Below are 18436 nucleotides of genomic sequence, written 5' to 3' on the forward strand. Positions count from 1 at the left end.
TTAACGTTCAAGCCTTTTTAAACCCACCATAACTTTCTGAACTAACAGATTACCTCAGATGGTCTGCTTCTGAACTTCCTATCCTCTTCTGGTTACTCCAGAGGCAGTGCCTGATCGTAGCTTCCACTGCTGCGATGTCACACACAAGCATTCCACCTTTTGTTGTCCATGAATGATATTGTAGTTGTCGACAACGACTTCAGAGATGTGTTTTGTAGCCTACTTCATTTCCATAGTAGGCCCATTCACAGTATCATGTCTATTTTCCTTTGGCCACCCTTTCACTAAGCGTAGTTTGTTTTTGTTTTACAAAGTACTGGAGTATGAAGCGTTGAGCATGGAAGATATCCGTCTTAAGAACATCCTAGACAACCAGAAATACTCTGTGGCAGACATTGAGCGAATCAAGTATGAACAAAATGAACTACAGCAAACTATTAACAAGCATACAAAGGAACTAGATGAGGACCGAAAACACTTATGGAACGAGGAGCTGCGATATGCCAAAATCAGAGAAAATGTAAGTCCAACCTTTCCTTTCCTTACCATTCAGCCGGTTACGGCAATAAAAGCAGCATAACTCAAATGATGATATGCAAGTATTGTGATTAAATTGACCAGATCAGGGTCCACTGCAAAGTTCTTCATAAAATAACTCTAGTTATGCTTTTACAAACATTCCATTGGTGTAATAAAAGGTGACCTAGTTTCCTAGCCCATGTTTGCCAACATGGGCAGGCACCTTTTGGGCATTATCCAAGCTCTCTGCTTCTGCACAGTTGCATGTGGCTCAGTGCTAGTTGAGATCACATGTTTTAGTTCTCTTGGCTTTGGAGAGTTAAAAGAACCTCTGTGCTATTGACAGTGAGAATTGGGACCACACATTCTAGTTGAGTCTTGGAAACAGTGCCAGAATAAATGCTGTCACTAAGGTTTTCAGCCATAGTTCCCAGCATTCTGTTTGATATCCTGCCTGGCGGATGATAGGTGATTGAACATAATCCAGCTAGTTCTCCAGAAGTGAGGACAAGGAGTCTTTTATTGAGGTATGTCATTACAGGTAAGTGAAAGCAAGAGGCTCTCTACAAGGGAACCAACTACATCGTCCATCTTTACCATCTGCCGCCGACTAACATTCCTGGAGCACTCATGTTTACTCTGCTTTCATCCTACTTGAGAGCTTTCCACATTCTTACCACAAGCAATAATCTACATTCCAGCAAAGTGAAAAAGGAGGATACAGCCCTACAACAGATGCAACCGTTTAACCATTAACAGGCAGACAATCCACCGAACATACAGAATTACACTATTTCAGTAAAGTGCAAGCATCCCATCCAACATAGATAACCATACCAGGCATCCACCACACATTCAGGAAGCAACTATCCCCATGCATGAGACACTTAACTAACCATATGGCTCCTCTCCTTGCTCACAGAGCATATAAAAAAAGGAAATAATAGGAAAGTGACAGACGCAATGGAAGATCACATTCAAAATGAACGTGCACCGCCAGGGATTAGCCGCTTCGAAACCAATTTGATAAAGTGACTAACTGGGAAATGGAGTTGAAGAAGATGGCAAACAGTAGTGCGGAACTGCTAGTGAGAATACTGCAACAAGAAACACAGCTACCAAATGAACGGTTCATGCCTATTTGGTTTAATCTGGAATGTGTGCCCATTTGCTTCAAATAATCTGGGATTAGGTTCCATTTGCATTTAAGAATACGTTCATTTATTGGAAGCCCAACCTGTATTGAAGGAACTGTAGCTGACCAGACGATGGGAATGTACCCCTAAAATCAGAAGAACATACAATGAGGGTAAAACTTTCTGACCGTGTTAAAATAACTTTGACGTGAACATGAAAAAAAATGCACAATTGATTGAATGAAAATAACAAAAGGAACCCTATGCATTGAATTGAGATTGCATAAATGAAATGACCAGAGGTACTAAATAACAATGTATGTTACATGCAAATAGATGAATTAAAATGTCTGATAACTAAATAAACCTGTTAAACCATTTGAATGTCAATGGAGTGCTGTTCTTTTCACTCTGTCAGCCATGCACTTCCGATCTGCTGCATGACCTGTAGACATGGAGCAATTCCTTCTCCACCTCTAATTGCAGCGGGCAAGATGGGATTGCCTCATCACAGCTCGGCTCAGCATAGGACTATTATACCCAAGGTGAAATCCTGAGCATCCCTTCAGCAGCGTTATGGGCTAGAGCTTACAGACCTTCTGTCCCTAACCTTTTAAAAGCAAATACACTTGGGAGGGCAGACTTGGCCGATGCCAAAGAGGCCACCTTAGTTAAACTGAAAGGCCCATCCTTTCCTTCTGCATTATTTGATGTTCCCTGACTGGGCTACCTGGCTCACTCACGGTCCCCCCCCCCCGAGCTCCCCCGCCCGCACATACCCCTCGCCACTCAATGAGCTCTCATTAAAGAGAATACCTGTGTCTCCCCTGCACCATTAGCCATGCTATGCTCAGGGCACATCATGTACCCAGTTTTCCTTATGTATTCTCTTGCACAGCTTGCTTTCTCTGCTCTCCTGGATTATGGAAGCCTTTTGTGATTCTAGGGAGTGCAGCCTGCTGTACCCCAGGGTTGTCCTTTCTGGGGGCCTCCAGGTAAATTACTGAGCCTGATATCCAGACTTCATTTCTGTGAGTAGGTCAATAAGCTATTGATGTGCGGCCATATATGTGGTGTGGTAAAAGATCCCAAGGAAGTTGACGGAAACCACAAATAACTTCAATCAGGTTTTCAAGCTATCACCTGTGGTCATGATTCTTAATCTGTAATATCCTGGGATGATTACTTTCACTCAAATATTGTAGTATTTTACTGTACGTCATTTCTTCCCAATGTGTCTGCTTCCTTTGGTTCTCCAGCATGGGGGCTGGCATGGATTCACATGCTCATGAATATTCCCCACTGTCTGGCTGGGATTCCTCAGTAAGAAAAAGAAAGCAGTCTTGCTTTAAAAGCTTGAACACTGCCTTTCTCTCATTATCCAATCACTGGAGACTGGTCCTACTGCACCCATCCAATGATGGTCACACTGAGTCCTGCCCCTGGCGTCCATATTCAGATTTGTACCGCATGTTTCGGTGCAGGGAGTCCTCGTGAGTTGCCCTTCGAGCTAATTTTCATAATTGTTGTTTTTTTCGACAAAGATTCAAATTGTTGTCTTAAATCTCTGTTCCGCTGACTCGTAGTCAGTGCCGGTAGTAGCGAACGGTTGCCAGTGAAGATAGACATCTACACCATCGGATCTTTGTCTGAAGGCCTTGTGAGGCCTACTTTGCGTCTCAGCATGTCAGAGGAAGGCAATAGGAGTCTGTTCAGGCTCTGTTCCAGGTGTGGTTTGAGGAACATCTATGTGGAGGACAGGAATACGAGGTGCCTCTATTGTCTGCATCCCGACCATGAGGAAGACTGATGCGACATCTGCTGAAGGTGGCGTAGCTGAAAGAAGAATGGGTGCCTGCCGTGGCCTCTGGGCACGCCCAGGTGGGTTCCCAGATCCAGTCGGCCCCTGGAACGCTCTTCGTCCAGTTAAAGGTAGAGATCAACTGAAGATGTATTCCCGCAGGGTGTCCGTAATCCCAAGCGTCATGATGATGAGCCATCTAGAGACGCACCAGCTGCGGGTCCTAGTTCCGCCAGACACACCATCTACATGCCTCCCCACAGTAAGGTTGCCGATGGGTGATGTATCATCTGTGAGACCTTCGAAGCATTGCCCTTCGTTGAAGGATAACTGGGAAAAAGCATTTCTGTAAAGAGGCCACGTCAAGGTCCTAGTCTATGATTTCATCGGCGGCGATGCCGCACCAGAGAACCCCATCGACAATGCCTTGGGCTACGTCTTCGACGTTTTTGGCGTTTACCCTGTCAACGATCGGGGGAAAATCCTGGGTGTTGCTACCCACGACCATCACAGCCATGACTACTTCCTTGTCAACTACCAGTACCCAGTTGGTAAAGGCTCCGATGGTGTCTTCTGGCTTGAAGCAGCGGCAAGACCAAAGAATCTGTTGGCATCATCAGATTTTCTTCCCAAAGCAGGGGCAGGTGGTTGGAAGGAGGTTGCGAGCGGCATGATCACAACGATCTACACAAGTTCTGAGGAGGAAATGTTGCAGGAAGGTCTGGACACAGGTGGGAACAGCCCGATAGGCAGGCATGCAGTCACCAAGGCATACTAGCTCAGTGAGATGTTTTAGCCCTCCACCAGTGCTCCTGCTTGTGGCCCCTGCACAAGCCTCTAAAGACATGTCTCAAGATATTTTAACTGTGCGGAGTTCTCTGGTCTTGGAGTACTACAGCGGTTGCCGCCAATAGCAGCCCTGTCTGGGAGCAACCTCCGGTACAGCCCTCCAAGACCTCTGCACAGGTATCGCTCGGCTACCCCGAGGCGACCACCAACAGCACCAACCGTTCCAGCGGCACCAGCAGGGGACGCACAGCAGACTGATATTGCAACGGTCACTGATACCGACACCACAGACCATGGATGAGTTTGACGACTTTTTTCCCACGGATGGTGACCAAATGGCTGTCGATGATACCCCAGGGCTTCTCCCCCGATGAGGTAGGGTTGTTCCATTCCATGATGGCGAGGGCATCTACCCTATTTAACTTCACACCCAAGAAAAAGAGAAAGGAGGGTTTTGTTCAACAGGGGTGCAGATCGGCAAGGAAAACAATATTGTCTGTCCCTTTTGCTTGACGAGGTGTGGGAGGAAGGACTCGCGCCGATGAAGACCCCAAGCTCTGCACTAGCAAAACGGGACCGGCTAGAGAAAAAATACAGGGTGCCAGACTCAGCCCCCAAGTGTCTCAAATCACATCCATCAACGGATTCCGTGGTGTCAGCTTCAGCAAGCAAGCGGTCTGCTAACCTGTCCTCCAAGTATGGTTCCACCAGAATAAAAAGGAAATGAGCTGGATGCAATGGGGAAGCGTGTTATATACACTGCAGCATCAACCATTAAGGCCGCCAATGCTCTGGCCATTCTAGCCGGGAATGATGGGGAGTTGTGGTTTAAGTTGTGTCCACTCCTAGATTTCTTGCCCGATGACAAAAAGGCCCTTTTTCAGAAAGGAGAGGTGGCATCAGACCACGCCATCACAGTAGCCATGGATGTCACAGATTCAGGTTTACGTCAGATGGGTAATGGTGTGGCACACAGGTGCCAAGGCTGGCTGATAGCCACCAACTTTAGACTTGACGTCCAGGCCAAGGTGGTCGATATGCCCTTTGACGGGTGTTAGGCAGAATCCTGTGCAGTGCCCTTAGGGACCACTACACACAAGACTACAGGTGGCAATACAAGTTTTACCTTTGGTACAAGCCTGTACTACTATGTCAGAGTGGTAGCAGTGGCGGAGCAGCCAGGCTTATCTCAAGAGTATATGAGCAGTAGCAGAGGTTACACAAAGGGACCACAATTACCTTGACTCAAGCAAACACTGACTCAAGGTTTCAGGCAGATAAATTAGTACATTTTATTTTTAAACCATTCGTTATAAACACAACACTTCTATTAAACTTCAATAAAAACCACACGTTAAATATACTACAGCTAACCAATTCACTTTGTACAGTAAGTCTCAAGGTAAAGTACCCTGTGTTTGAATGAAACGGTGTTATGAACAAAACACGTTACCGTGAATACGATTGCGATCACTTTTTGACAGTTCGGTATACTAAATAAACGCGTATCCGTGACATGAAATGCTACCGGGGTAAAAACACACTTAGCACCTGAGATACCCAGAGGGAGTTGGAGGCAAAAATCCCAGGCAATATTTTGGTTAGGCAGACAGAATCGAGAAACACTCAGAGACAGGAGTTCAAAAGTCAAAGGGCCGGAGCCAGGGTCAAGTGACACCGGGGGCATGTCGCCAAAGACCACACAGTCAGATAGTTCACGATTCAACATAGCCAAGAGTACTTCGATATTGTCAATGTTCGGAAGCAAAAGTTATTAGAAGGAGGGAAGACGAGGGCAAGCCTTGGAAATTAAGAAAAGGGGTTCACCCAGTTTCCTCAAGCAGAACACAGTACCTTATTCCAATGGTGCAGCTGGTGCCCTGGCAGTTGTTCCTGTTGGTTTCCCGCAGACCCACGATTCCTGGAGCTTCGTTGTGAAGGACAACGCCTGAATGGGGTTTGCACCACACAGGGATGAAGCCGGCAGCCGCGACAACGAATAAAAGGTGTGCTCCTTAAAAACAGGAGAGGCTCTTCAAATGACTATCCGGACCACTACAGCTGTGTGCAGCGATTTCGACCAAAGAAGAGGGTCCTCTGGCTCTGGAAGATGAGCTGGTTATCCCCACCAGGCTCAAGGGAAGACGACTCCGGAATGGATCTCCTCTTAGTCGTTGAAGGGTAGATAGCACACAACTGCAGGGCTTCACCGGGATGGGTTAGTTGCAGCAGCCGCCGTTCTCTGCTTCTCTTCGGTTCCTTGTAGTTCCAGTGGCGACTCTCTGACTTCTAGCCCAAGAGACCTGCCTTTTATGCGCAAAACCCCCATTCACACAGCCTGGCTGTCAATCACCCAGCAGGGGGGTTGTCCAGCCCGGACAACCACCTCAGCCAATCATGGCAAGTGACTACACCCCTCCCTCACATTCAGCCCACCTAGACACCCAGGCGCCTGGTGGAGGGCTTCTGAGCAGAAGCCCGCCAAAAGACGGTGAACAAAGAAGGCGGACCTAGTTTGCCGCGCAAAGTAAAACACAAGAAGGACTTTATCAAAAAGAAATGGCTCATAAACCCAACCGGAGCCAAAAGAAAGACGATTTGGTCCAGTGGGTTTATGTTCGAGGCTAATATAATAGCCAAGAACAATACCACGTTTATCTAATATAATTGCGATAGGAAAGTTAGGGTAGATACCACTGCCACCAGCCAAGTCTAAAAGTTTAAAGAGTGAAACAGTGCTGTAGGAGGTACAGATAAAAAGGGATACAAAATAACCCTTTCCAGTACTCCATGGAAGATGGGGTGTCCTGGATCTGTGGTAGATTGACTAAGTAAAGTTAATGGCAACTTTAGCCTTTTCTGGGGGACTGTAGTCAGCCCAGAAATGGAGTCGGGGAAAGTCTCAGACAACCCTGTGCCACGGCACTGAAGGTGCTGGTGACACACAGAGAGAAGGGGGCTACTGAAGTGGTGTACTTCAGAGTCCACAATCATAAAAACAGAGAAATACACATGGCAAAGCATAGGTAAGAGTGGGGGAAAAGCTCACACTCTTACCAAATAGAAAAAAATAAACTCCAGAGGTCCAGCAAAGCTGCTGGGGGACTCACTAGGTGAGGGAAATTAGCCATAAACGAGAATTCTCCCTAACAATGGGGATAACCTCTTTGGAAAGATAGTGGATAAGACACTGCAGCTGATAAAAACAGACCGACGGCAAGATCCCTAGGGACCCTGCAACAGCAGCGGTCCTCATCCTTTTGATCCTCAAGGGGAAATTTCAGCAGATCTTCCAGGGGATGCCCCTCTACCTCCTACAGTCGGCCCTAACGCTCCACGGCACAGGAAGCATACACGGGCCGGTCACAGGCCTTCGGAGGAGGGTTGCAGATGCCTGCAAGACACAAACACCCAAGCAAGCCTGACTCGGCCCAAGGCCGGGACCCCCACTTTCACACCCCAGTGGGGGGGTCGTGTATCAAATTTCATCAACACGTGGAAAGACATCGCTACCAACGAATGGATGCTGGACATACTTTGTCAGGGACACACTCTGGAGTTCAAACACAGGTGCCCTCGTATTTCCCCTGTAGCGAGGAAGGAGCTACACATGACCCAGCTGTTCCAAGAAGTGCAAGCCATGCTGGCAAAAGGGGCAATAGAACAAGTTCTCCAGTCCAGCGCTTCTGGGGCTCCGCAGTATACTCAAGATACTTTCTGGTCCAAAAGAAATCGGGAGGGTGGCGCTCGTTCCTGGATATGCGACGCCTCAACAAATACCTAAAATCCTAGAATTTAAGGATTGTCACATTGCAGCAAGTGCTCGGCCAACTGGAGGAAGGTGATTACATGACCACGCTGGATCTGGAGGATGCCTGCTTTCACGTCCCCATACACCCGAAGCATCAAAAGCTCCTGCGCTTTGTAGTTCTGGGACGCCACTATCAGTTCAAGGCTCTGCCCTTCAGCCTAAATGGGGTTTTCACAAAATGCTTGGCCCCAGTGTACCTTTACCTGGACCACTGGCTCATCCGGTTGTGTTCTCAGGACCTGGTGATACAACACACAGAGACCATATGCCTACTGACGGAGCTTGGATTCTCCATCAATTATCCGAAATCCTGCATAGTACCATCGCAGGCCGCTCTTTTTCTGGGTGCCCGCCTCAACACATTGGCATCCTTGGCATAACCCTCGGAGGACAGGGTTGTGGCCATCCTGGGGAAGGTACTTCGGCTATCCACAATGAAATCTGTGACGATCCTAGTGATCAAATCACTACTAGGCATGATGTACTATTGCACGCATCTGGTCCCGTTCTGTAGGCTGGAGATGAGGCCTCTTCAGGAGTTTTTTTTGTTGTTTTTTTTTTTTTTTATTTGTTCTAGTTGCCAAAGCAACTTTTCAAATATTTTAATACATAGTCTTTTAACATTCCAACCAAATAATTACAGACTACAAACCTACATTAAGGAACAAGTACATCAGAACCAATTTACAGATTTAAAACTAAACGACTAAAAATCAATAACATATATTACCACAATCACATAAAAAGACCTAAAATACCAATAGACATACAGAAAAACAAAACCAATATTAATCAAACCTATACACAGTTGCAATAGCCACTGTTCTCAGCTATTGCTTGCTAAATTGATTACAATTTTGCATTTCCTTCACTCATGGTAGCACCATTTGTAAGAATTGTACCAACGCTATTTGCACCCTTACACGTGTGTTTGAAAACTGCAAATGCCATATTTGGTCACTCTCATCTCATGTATTGAAAACATCTTGCTCTAGCCCCACTTAAGGCTTTACATTCCACTATCAAGTTGTAATGTTTCTCTTTGTTGAAGTACAAGGCAATGTCTACAATAATTTTGTTCTGGAGGCAACATTTTCCTTTTACAAAGGACATCTCGAGTGAACCATAAATTGAGTCTAAACCTTAGATAATCCGAACCGACCTTAGGCGACAGGCATTTCACTAGATAAGACGCCATAGTTCCAAATCTTTTCATTCCAAAAGTAAAGATCTTAAAGCCTTCATATTGGGTGCACCTTGTTACATTCGTAGCCCAATCTACTAGATACATTTTGACTTTTGCTCGATCAGGATTGCATAACAACAACTCTATGGTCACAACCGCCTCAACCAGCTTATCCATCACATGGTTCCGCCATATCATAGGAAATGCACTTCTTGATTTGAGCAGATTGTAGGCTGTTACCTCCATGATGCTTCCACTATTTAAACCCAACAAATGTTTACGGAAAAACGTGCACTGTTTCCACAATACCTGGGAATAAAGGGATAGCAACCCAAATTCATGGCGTATGACCACTATAGTGACGCTATTTGGGAGAGATAATATCTGCTTCCAATAAATGGATTCCAGTGGGTCCCAGTACTCTCGTTTTTCCGGCATCCTTCCCTCCCCACCATATAACATGATGGGCAACACCTTCATTTTATAGAACACAATGTGTTTCAATGAAAATTTCCCAAACTTATTAATTGGAATTCGCGACTGGGAAATGAAATGCTGAAGTATATTCCGGGGTGCTACCTTGTCATCACTCCTATTTTTTATATTATTAATTGATACCCCTAGATATTTATACTGGGTAACACTTAATCATTTGGTGTCCTGAAGCTTCCATGAGAGCGACTGACTCTTTGCACCTTATTATTTGAATTTTCGCTATATTAATCACCAAATTATTCCCAAGCACATAGTCCCCCAAGCGTAACTGCATTTGTTGGAGGCCCTGCGGCGTTTGTGAGAGCAGAACAAGATCATCCGCGTATAGAAGATATGGTATTTTCTGGTCACCTAATCTGGGAGCATCCCCCTTACAATTTACAAATTCCCTACCCAGATCTATGATGAATAAGTTGAACAGAAAGGCTGCCAACACACACCCCTGTTTTAGACCTCGTTGTGTTACAATTACTGGTGATAATTTACCATCTAAGGTAATACGAACTCTCGGGTGTCCGTGTTCCCCAATGAACCATTATTATTTTCGCCACGTCTAGGTGTGGAGCTTACATGCAAAGCAAGTCTGTTCTTTGTAGGAAGCGCAGCTTTCACCCTTTTCAAGGGACTTCGTGCTCGCATGCCCGTTTTCAAGGTTTCCAGAGTTTCTGGATGCCAGGTGGCACAAGCTCACAGGGAAATGGACAGACAAAATGCCCCTCAACCCAGGATTCAGGCAGTCCATACGATAGTGGAGGCTATGCTCACACCTTACGCAGGGTACCCCGTTTCAGATTCCACCGTCCCAGGCAACAGTCAGTACAGATGCCTCTCTGGACGGATGGGAGCCTCACACCAGTCAGTCCAACGCTAGGGGCCCCTGACTGCCAGAAGAGAAGAATCTGCACATCAATGTGCTGGAGCTACGGGCTTTGTTCTGGGCCCTTAAAGTAATTCCAGCCTCTTCTAAAAGGTATAGTAGTGAGGATCTTCACAGACAACACCACCACGATGTTCTACTTCAGGAAGTAGGGTTAGACCCGATCCAATGCTGTTTCATTGGAAGCTCAGGCCTTGTGGCACTGGGCAATTCTTCAAGACATGGTCATTGTCCCGTTTCAACTGGCGGGCACCAAGAACACTGTAGTGGATGCCTTAAGCAGGGAGCTGCGGTCCGACCACGAATGGGAAATGCAGCAGGAGCAGGTGTCTCGCCTGTTCAGGCAATGGGGCCATCCCCAAATAGATCTTTTCGCCACAGCAGCAAACTCGAAATGCAAGTTTTTCGCCAGCAGGTTCCCCCAACCAAGGAACCTGGAGGGATGCCTTCTCACTCAGATGGGAGGGTCGCTTTCTGTACGCCTTTCCTTTGATTCAGCTGCAGGTCATCAACACAATGAAGCTATGTCGCTGCAAGATAATACTCATCGCCCCAGCATGGCCCTGCCAAATCTGGTATCCGGACCTGCTCCAACCATCAGGCTGCCCCCTCTTCAGAGAAGGAGGGCCCATTCTGCATCATTGAACCTCACACCTTGGCTCCAGCATCCTTCGAGTTTGGCCACTATGACTTTCCTATGAAATGTAGAACAGCTCTTGCCAAGGCCAGGGCGTCTTCTACTGGAAGTGGAAGCACTTCGCGGCTTGTTGCAGGCCACAGAATATTACGCCTCTGCGCGTCATGGCCCCACAGCTCCTGCAGTACATGCTGTCGGTTGCCAAGACTGGGTTGGCCCACGCCTTCAAGGTGCATCGGTTAGCTGTTTTTTGATACACCCGCTGGACATGCCATCCTTGGGGTCCCACAGATTTGTCAAAGAATTCATGACTGGCCTCTTCAGATCCTTCCCTCCAGTGAAGGCCTCTTCCCTAGCGTGGGAGCGCAATATTGTTGTCACCAAGCTCATGGGACCATCTTTTGAGCCGTTACATCAGGCTTCCCTGAAGTTTCTTTCTTGGAAGACAATGTTTCTGGTAGCCATCACCTCGTCCAGACAGGTCGGGGAGATTCGAGCACTTTCCTGCAAACGCCATTGCCTTTAATTTCATTCTACAAGGGTGGTGCTTCGTACTCCTCCTCCTTTATGCATAAGGTTCCGTCTGATTTCCACCTTAACGAATCCCTGGTGCTTCCAGTTTTTCCAAATCCTGCTTCTGCTGCTGAATGGTCACTGCATTCACTGGGCGTTGCTTTTCCCTTAAAGTTCTATGTGGGCCGCACAAGAGTTTTTCAGAAGACTTCAACTTTTAGTGAACTTTGGACCTGTGAATCAGGGTAATGCCCTGTCAAAGGCGTCCATATCCAGTTGGCTCTTCGGCTGCATCATGCATCATGCACTGTCATCGGCTGGCCAACAGACCACTCCAAGGCCGACCTAAAGCCCACTGCACCCGAGCCATTGCTGTAACTAAGGCATTCTCTCTGGGGTTTCCCTGCTGGACATTTGCAGGGCTGCTACATGGAGGTCTACGCGCACCTTCACAAGGCTCTATTGTGTTGCCCTGGATTCCAGGGAGAAGACCAGAGTCGGCCAAGCGGCGCAACTTGTTTGCTTGAGGTGAGTTTGTTCCAGGAGTAAGTATTTGCGTTTGTTCTTCTGTTGAGACTTGCTACCTCCCGTGGTTGTGTATCGGGTTACTGCTATATAATTGTATTCATGAGCATGTGAATCCATGCCAGACCCATGCTGGAGAACAAGTTCCAGGTAAGTAACTTGCTCCTGCTCTAACTTAGTTCCCCCCAGAATTCTGTGTCAGAAGTTCTTTTATCTAGTGTTGCTATCGGTACTGCTCCTATTTCCTAGACTGCAGCGTCAATAGTTTTTTGTTCATGAATTCTTGGTAACACAATATGTTTGACGTTTTGTTGCATTTTCTGAAACTTTATAAAATTAACATCAGTTCTTTCTTTTCACTTGTATATTTGCCATTTTGATACATTTATTACATTTGTCAGAATATAGTCATCACAACGTGTGTGTGCATATATATATTTTCACTGAAAAAACTTTGTTAAAGGGACGTTATGGTTAGAAGTAAAACCGAAAAACCTCAGAAATTCACCAGTTATGGTAAGCTAAGCAACCTTAACTCATGCCACCACCGTGCAGTGCGAAGACTAACACCCAGGACATCGATGATATCGCATGTGAAATAAATTTTGAGAAGTCGCTACAAGGGGATGTGTTAATAATGTTGGTAACAAGATGTCGGTGGTGATCGGGAGACCTATCATGAACTACTTCATCTATTAAAAAATGTACTCCTCTAAACAACATTGCATTGGAGTGTTGATACAGGAACCTAATCATACATAAACATAGGCGAAGGCTGCAGCATGCACCATAGAAATACAATATTTATAATCTTGAATCTTGGATAGTACAATAATGAATACTACCTTATCAGAGTTTTGAGTAATGTTAAACATGTAATAACTAGCTAACAATTCAAGACTTACTACACACTTGTGCTAGTACAAACAATACATATGAAGACCCACAATGCATACAAATCAGAGGCACATACAGGGAAACTAAAGTAAGGAAGAAAGAAACAGCATTATCAGAAAATGTTAATAACATTAAAGTTTATCTTCATGTATAGAAATGAATTGTGTGTTTGAAGCCTGCTTATTTCCCCATGTATGTGCACCATGAGCTGAGACAACCCTAAGGAAAGTACTTTGAGAACATATTACCAGGTTAACGTCTAGATATATAGCACCTTTTGAATTTTAATATTCCGACTGTCCGTGAACAAAACCACCTGGCCTAGATATGTTGGTGAACAAAAACAAGTGGCCCAGACATTTGATGTCATTAATGACATTTGTGATGTCGTTCTTTGATGTCCGGGTGTTAGTCTTAGCAGTGCACGGTGGTGGCGCGAGTTATGGTTGCTTAGCTTACCATAACCATAACGTCCCTTTTAACAATGTTTTTTCAGTGAATGTCATAGGTTTTTACTAGTGGAACATGACCATAATGCCCTTTTAACGTTTTTTTCAGTGAATTTCATGGGTTTGTACCAGTGCATATTATTTTCATACAATTTACTTATATGATACTTTACCCCGATATAGCAACAATTTTGCCCAATTTACAAAGTTTCACCTTAAAACCCTGCCATTTTCCACCTTCTAGCATCATACTCTTACGTCCCGTCCCCTTTCCTCCATACTGTATGGGCATCCCTTCCAAGGGACGGGAGACAGAACCTTTTTAACCAGAAAAATACTTCTTCCCTTTTAAATTTAGAGGCGCGCTGGGGTGCAGTCAAGGGAGCATGCACTGCCCTGACTCCACCCTCCGGTGCCACGCCTCAGTCCCCTTTTCCATGTCGACGGGAACGGGCCGAATTCACCAGTCCTCCTGGGTTTGGCTTCGGCCATGTAATTCCACACACGTATACTTCTTCTCTTTTGTCTTCTTTGTCTTTTTGTCATTCAGGTACTTGGTACTCGGGCCCCACGCTCCTACCCAGCGCATGTCGACTTCTACAGGGTTCAGCAGGTGTCCAGCCTGCAACGGGCTAATTCCAACTTCAGACCTCCATGCCCTCTGCCTAAGTTTCCTTGACCCAGACCACGTTTGGCAAGCTTGTTCAGCGTGCGGCTTGCTGTCTTTGAAAGCGCTGAAGAGCAGACTAGCCAGGTGGAGGGAGCTCTTCCAGAAGTCGCCTCCAGAGGACTTCAAGAACTTCGTGAAACATCGAACCAGGCCCAGGGTAGGGCCGATATTCTCCATCGCACCCTGCAAGGGAGACTCCATCCCAGGGACTCTCCTGCGCGGGAGGGACCAGCTAGGTCCTTTAACCAGCACGTGCACCGATGCTGCTGCAGCTAATGGCCTCCGGGCAGAGGGATCCTTGGATCCTCCTGGTAACAGTGTTGAAGGACCGGAAGGTTCTTTTACTGGGTCTTCACCGGAGGGGCTCCGCCCTTGTACCGGCCCCATGTCCGCGGGGCTACACTCTAATAACGGTAATTTGTCCGAGGGGGCGCCTCAACGCAGCTCTACCGACCCCTGGGTCGAGGGTGTTACACCTACCGGGCCTATGCACGAGGAGCAGGGTAGGCCTTGTGATCCACACGCAAGAGTCTTGGACCAGGCCGGGCCCAGCGGGCTGAGCAACACGTCGCAGGCACGTGGCAGGTAGCTCGACAAATTGGCCCCCGCGCCAGACGGAGGCACCCGTCCGACGCCATTCCAGGAATTCGGCAAAGAATGAGCGTCAAGGTGGGACTGGCCTCAACCAGTTACGTGTCCTACAGTCTACCCCTCTTTTTTATGCGCAGGGCAGCTTTCCTTTGCGTCGATATGGACAGGGTATCCAGCGCCACCAGCAGCTCCCTGCTACCCTGCCAGCACCCCCAGCCACCTCCTCTGCCACTGAAGAGGTCCTCTTCGAGAAGTTCCTCGGCCTCATGAAGTCACCTCAGATGGGGGTTATCAAAAAAACCATCAGGGAAGTCCTTCCCGCAATGCTAGCGGCACCATAGATGCCTCAGTCTGCGCCCCAAGCCACGGTGCAGCCGCCTACTCCGGCTCCCCAGCCGACTCTTCAGGCGGTTCCGTACCAGCCTCCGCAGCCTCCGGCCGATGTCCCTGTACCCCCAGCCTCCGGCACCAACTACTCCTCCTCCACAGGATCCTCCAGATCCACAGGATACGGATTAGGAGGTGGATCCTGACATTCCATCCTCAGCCAGGGCCTTCCACGAATGTCTTGCTGAGCTGGCAGAGTATCTGGGTCTGCCCTAGCCAGAGGTAGAGCAGCCGGCAGAGGGGGTCCTGGGTGAAGTCCTCACGCAACACCCCTCTGCCAAAAAGGGGATTCCTATGCAAACCGATGTAGTCTCCCTTGCCAAGAATAGTTGGCTCAAGCCCCACTCGGCCCAGCTGGTCCCTAGACGCCAAGTACAGGCAGATGAAGGGTGATACTCTTGCTCTCGACCCATCCTCAGCCGTACTCCTCGGTGATCGCTGCGGCATCACTGTACTCCAAGCCTCAGTCGTCCACAGCCGCCTCCTCTGCGGCGCTGCTAGGCAAGGAGGAGATGATCTTGGAGGCGTACGGCAAGAAACTCTATTCCAACGCATCCTTGCATCTTCATCAGGCCAATGCAGATGCCATGCTGGCTGCCGCCAACCAAAGATTATGACGGGAAATTGCAGGCTTCTTTCCGGAACTCACCGCCCAGAGCCAAACACGTTTTAAGGTGGGGCTAGCCGAGGCTAAGCTGGTGGCGCACAATCTCATGGAATCCACAGTGGCCCATATTGACACCTCTGCCCGTGACATCTGCATTGTAACGGACATGAGAAGGACAACCTGGCTCCGGGCAACAAAATTCAACCCTGGACGTCCAGGAACGCATACTAGATCTACTGTTCGAGGGGTTGGGGGAGGACCTGTTCATTCCTCCACGGGCGAAGAACTAGACAAAAAGAAACGGCTCACAAGTGGCCAAGTTTTTATCCATCCTTACAAAGACCACGCCCAAAGCGTAAACCCAATCTCAGCAGCGCTCTGAGAGAGGTTGTACGTATGGAGGGTTCCGAGGCTTTCAGGAACATAGATCCAGGCAGCCGGACTGCTCGCCGTCTCGGAACCGGCACAAGCAACAAAAAGTGGCGGGGGGGGGAGAAGAGAGTAAGGGCTTTTTCCATTCCACCTCCTCTGCGACAGGCTCCGAGGGAAAGAAGGCATGACACGCCCCTTTGTGTCCAGGTGTCTCCTGTGGGGGGCAGGCTAGCTCTCCATGCACATTTCTGGTGCTAGAATTTCGCTGACCCCTGGATCCTCTCCGTGGTATTGCCTCCCTATCCCAGCCTCTCCTCCCCTCCACTCCCACAGGTTGGGACAGCAACTCTTTTGGCGGCGATCCGGTCGCTCGTAGAGTGCCAGGCAGTGGAGGAAGTACCAGCCTCCCAGCAAGGCGTTGGCTTTTACTCCAGGATTTTCGCCATTCAGGAGAACCAGGCGGGCCTGAGAGTTGTGCTGGACCTTTCCACCCTCAATCTCTCCTTAGCCCTGCAAAAAATCAAGATGGTTACGCCAGCTTTTATAGTGGAGACATGGGACAAGGGAGACTGGATGTGCTCCCTGGACCTGAAGGACGTGTACCTGCACGTCCCGATCTGGCAGCCCCATCGTTCTTTCCTCCGGTTCAGGATCATGGGCTACCATTTTCAGTACAAGGTCCTTCCGTTTGGCCTCAACTTGGCCCCCAGGGTCTTTACCAGGCTCATGAATGTAGTGGCGGCCCACCTCAGAGCGCAGGGCCTCCACATTTACCCATACCTCGACGACTGCCTCGTCAGGGCTACATCTCCGGAAGCGGTTCACCACTCTTCCCATGCCCTTATAAACACTGCAAGATCTGGGCTTTTCTCTCAACCTCAAAAAGTCGCAGCTGCAACCTACGCAGACTGACATTTTTGGGCCTCATCTGGGACACCTGCTCACAGAAGGTGTTTCTTTCAGAGGACAAAACCTCGACTATCAAGAGGGTGACCACCCACTTCCTCAGCAGAGAAGCAACCTCGGCATGGTGGTACCAACATCTCCTGGGTCTAATGGCTGCAGTCCTATTAGCCGTTCCGCACACAAGACTAAGGATTCAGAGTATTCAGCTGCCCTTCACGTCCTCATGGAACCAGTAGCGGGGCTCTCGATCCGAGCTGGTCACCGTTCCTCCATCTCTCCACCCGGACCTAACTTGGTGGTCCAGAGACTGCAACCTACGGTGGGCAAGCCCTTCTGTCCGCCCACTCCACAGGCCACCGTCACCACGGATTCCTCGCTTGGGGGCTGGGGAGCCACCCTGAACGATCTCTCGGTCCACGGCACCTGGACTCACAGTAGCAGGAATACCACATCAATTGGCTAGAGCTGAACGCCATCTGGCTGGTGCTCAGGGCCTTCCTACCGCTTCCCATGGGCAAGGTTGTCCAGACGGACAACACGACCAGCATGTGCTACGTTGTTAGGGAGAATTCTCTGTTTAGGCTGAATTTCCTAACCTAGTGAGTCCCCCAGCAGCTTTGCTGGATTTTTGGGGTTTATTTTCTTCTCCTGCCAAGAGTGGCACTCTTTTACCCTCACTCTTGGACATAATTTGAGTGGATTCCTGTGACTTGTAATGTGTTTATGGGCTTTGGGGTATTTTTTCCCCGTAGGCTATCATTGTTTTTTGTATGTGTGTTACACAGCACCCTCAGTGCAGCAACACAGGGGTGTCATAGTGACCCCCAAACATAGACTCCATACCCTGGGACTGACTACTGTCTCCCTGGGCATGTAAAGTCACCATTGACTTTACTAGTCTTAAATTGTGAACAGAACCAGTACAAACCATCATACTGTGGAAGTACTGGTAGGGGCAATTAGATTTCCCCTGGGTCTGTTCGTCGAGGGGGTACTGTCCCGTCCCCCCTCGCCGAGTTTCTGGCTGGTGGCAGTGGATACCACGGAAATATTCCACCGGAATATTTCCCAATGGGATTTCCCATTGATTTTAATGCACCACTTTTTGGTGCAATGTTAAAGATACCGCCGGTTTATTTATTTAATAATTCACCGGTTGGGATTTTTTGCCAGAACTCGCCGCCAAAATGGCGTCTGGGTTCACTTCAGTAACCCTGAACCCGAGTCGAGCCTTTGTTCCGCTTTTGGCGGGCTTCTGCACAGAAGTC

The 18436-nt window shown here is 48.1% G+C and overlaps 1 protein-coding gene across 4 annotated transcripts in view; it reads left to right on the forward strand.

Annotated features, from left to right (window-relative positions):
- The window catches only part of NDC80 (NDC80 kinetochore complex component), a 735052-nt gene that overhangs the window by 403968 nt on the left and 312648 nt on the right, over positions 1 to 18436 (forward strand). For all 4 annotated transcript variants that reach the window (XM_069635820.1, XM_069635823.1, XM_069635822.1 and 1 more), the window contains one exon: positions 315 to 520. In XM_069635820.1, coding sequence (XP_069491921.1) covers positions 315 to 520 — 206 coding nt within the window. The remainder of the gene's footprint in view (positions 1 to 314; positions 521 to 18436) is intronic.

Source organism: Ambystoma mexicanum, chromosome 7p (genome assembly GCF_040938575.1).
Source record: "Ambystoma mexicanum isolate Mex_15411 chromosome 7p, UKY_AmexF1_1, whole genome shotgun sequence".
Lineage (NCBI taxonomy): Eukaryota > Metazoa > Chordata > Amphibia > Caudata > Ambystomatidae > Ambystoma > Ambystoma mexicanum.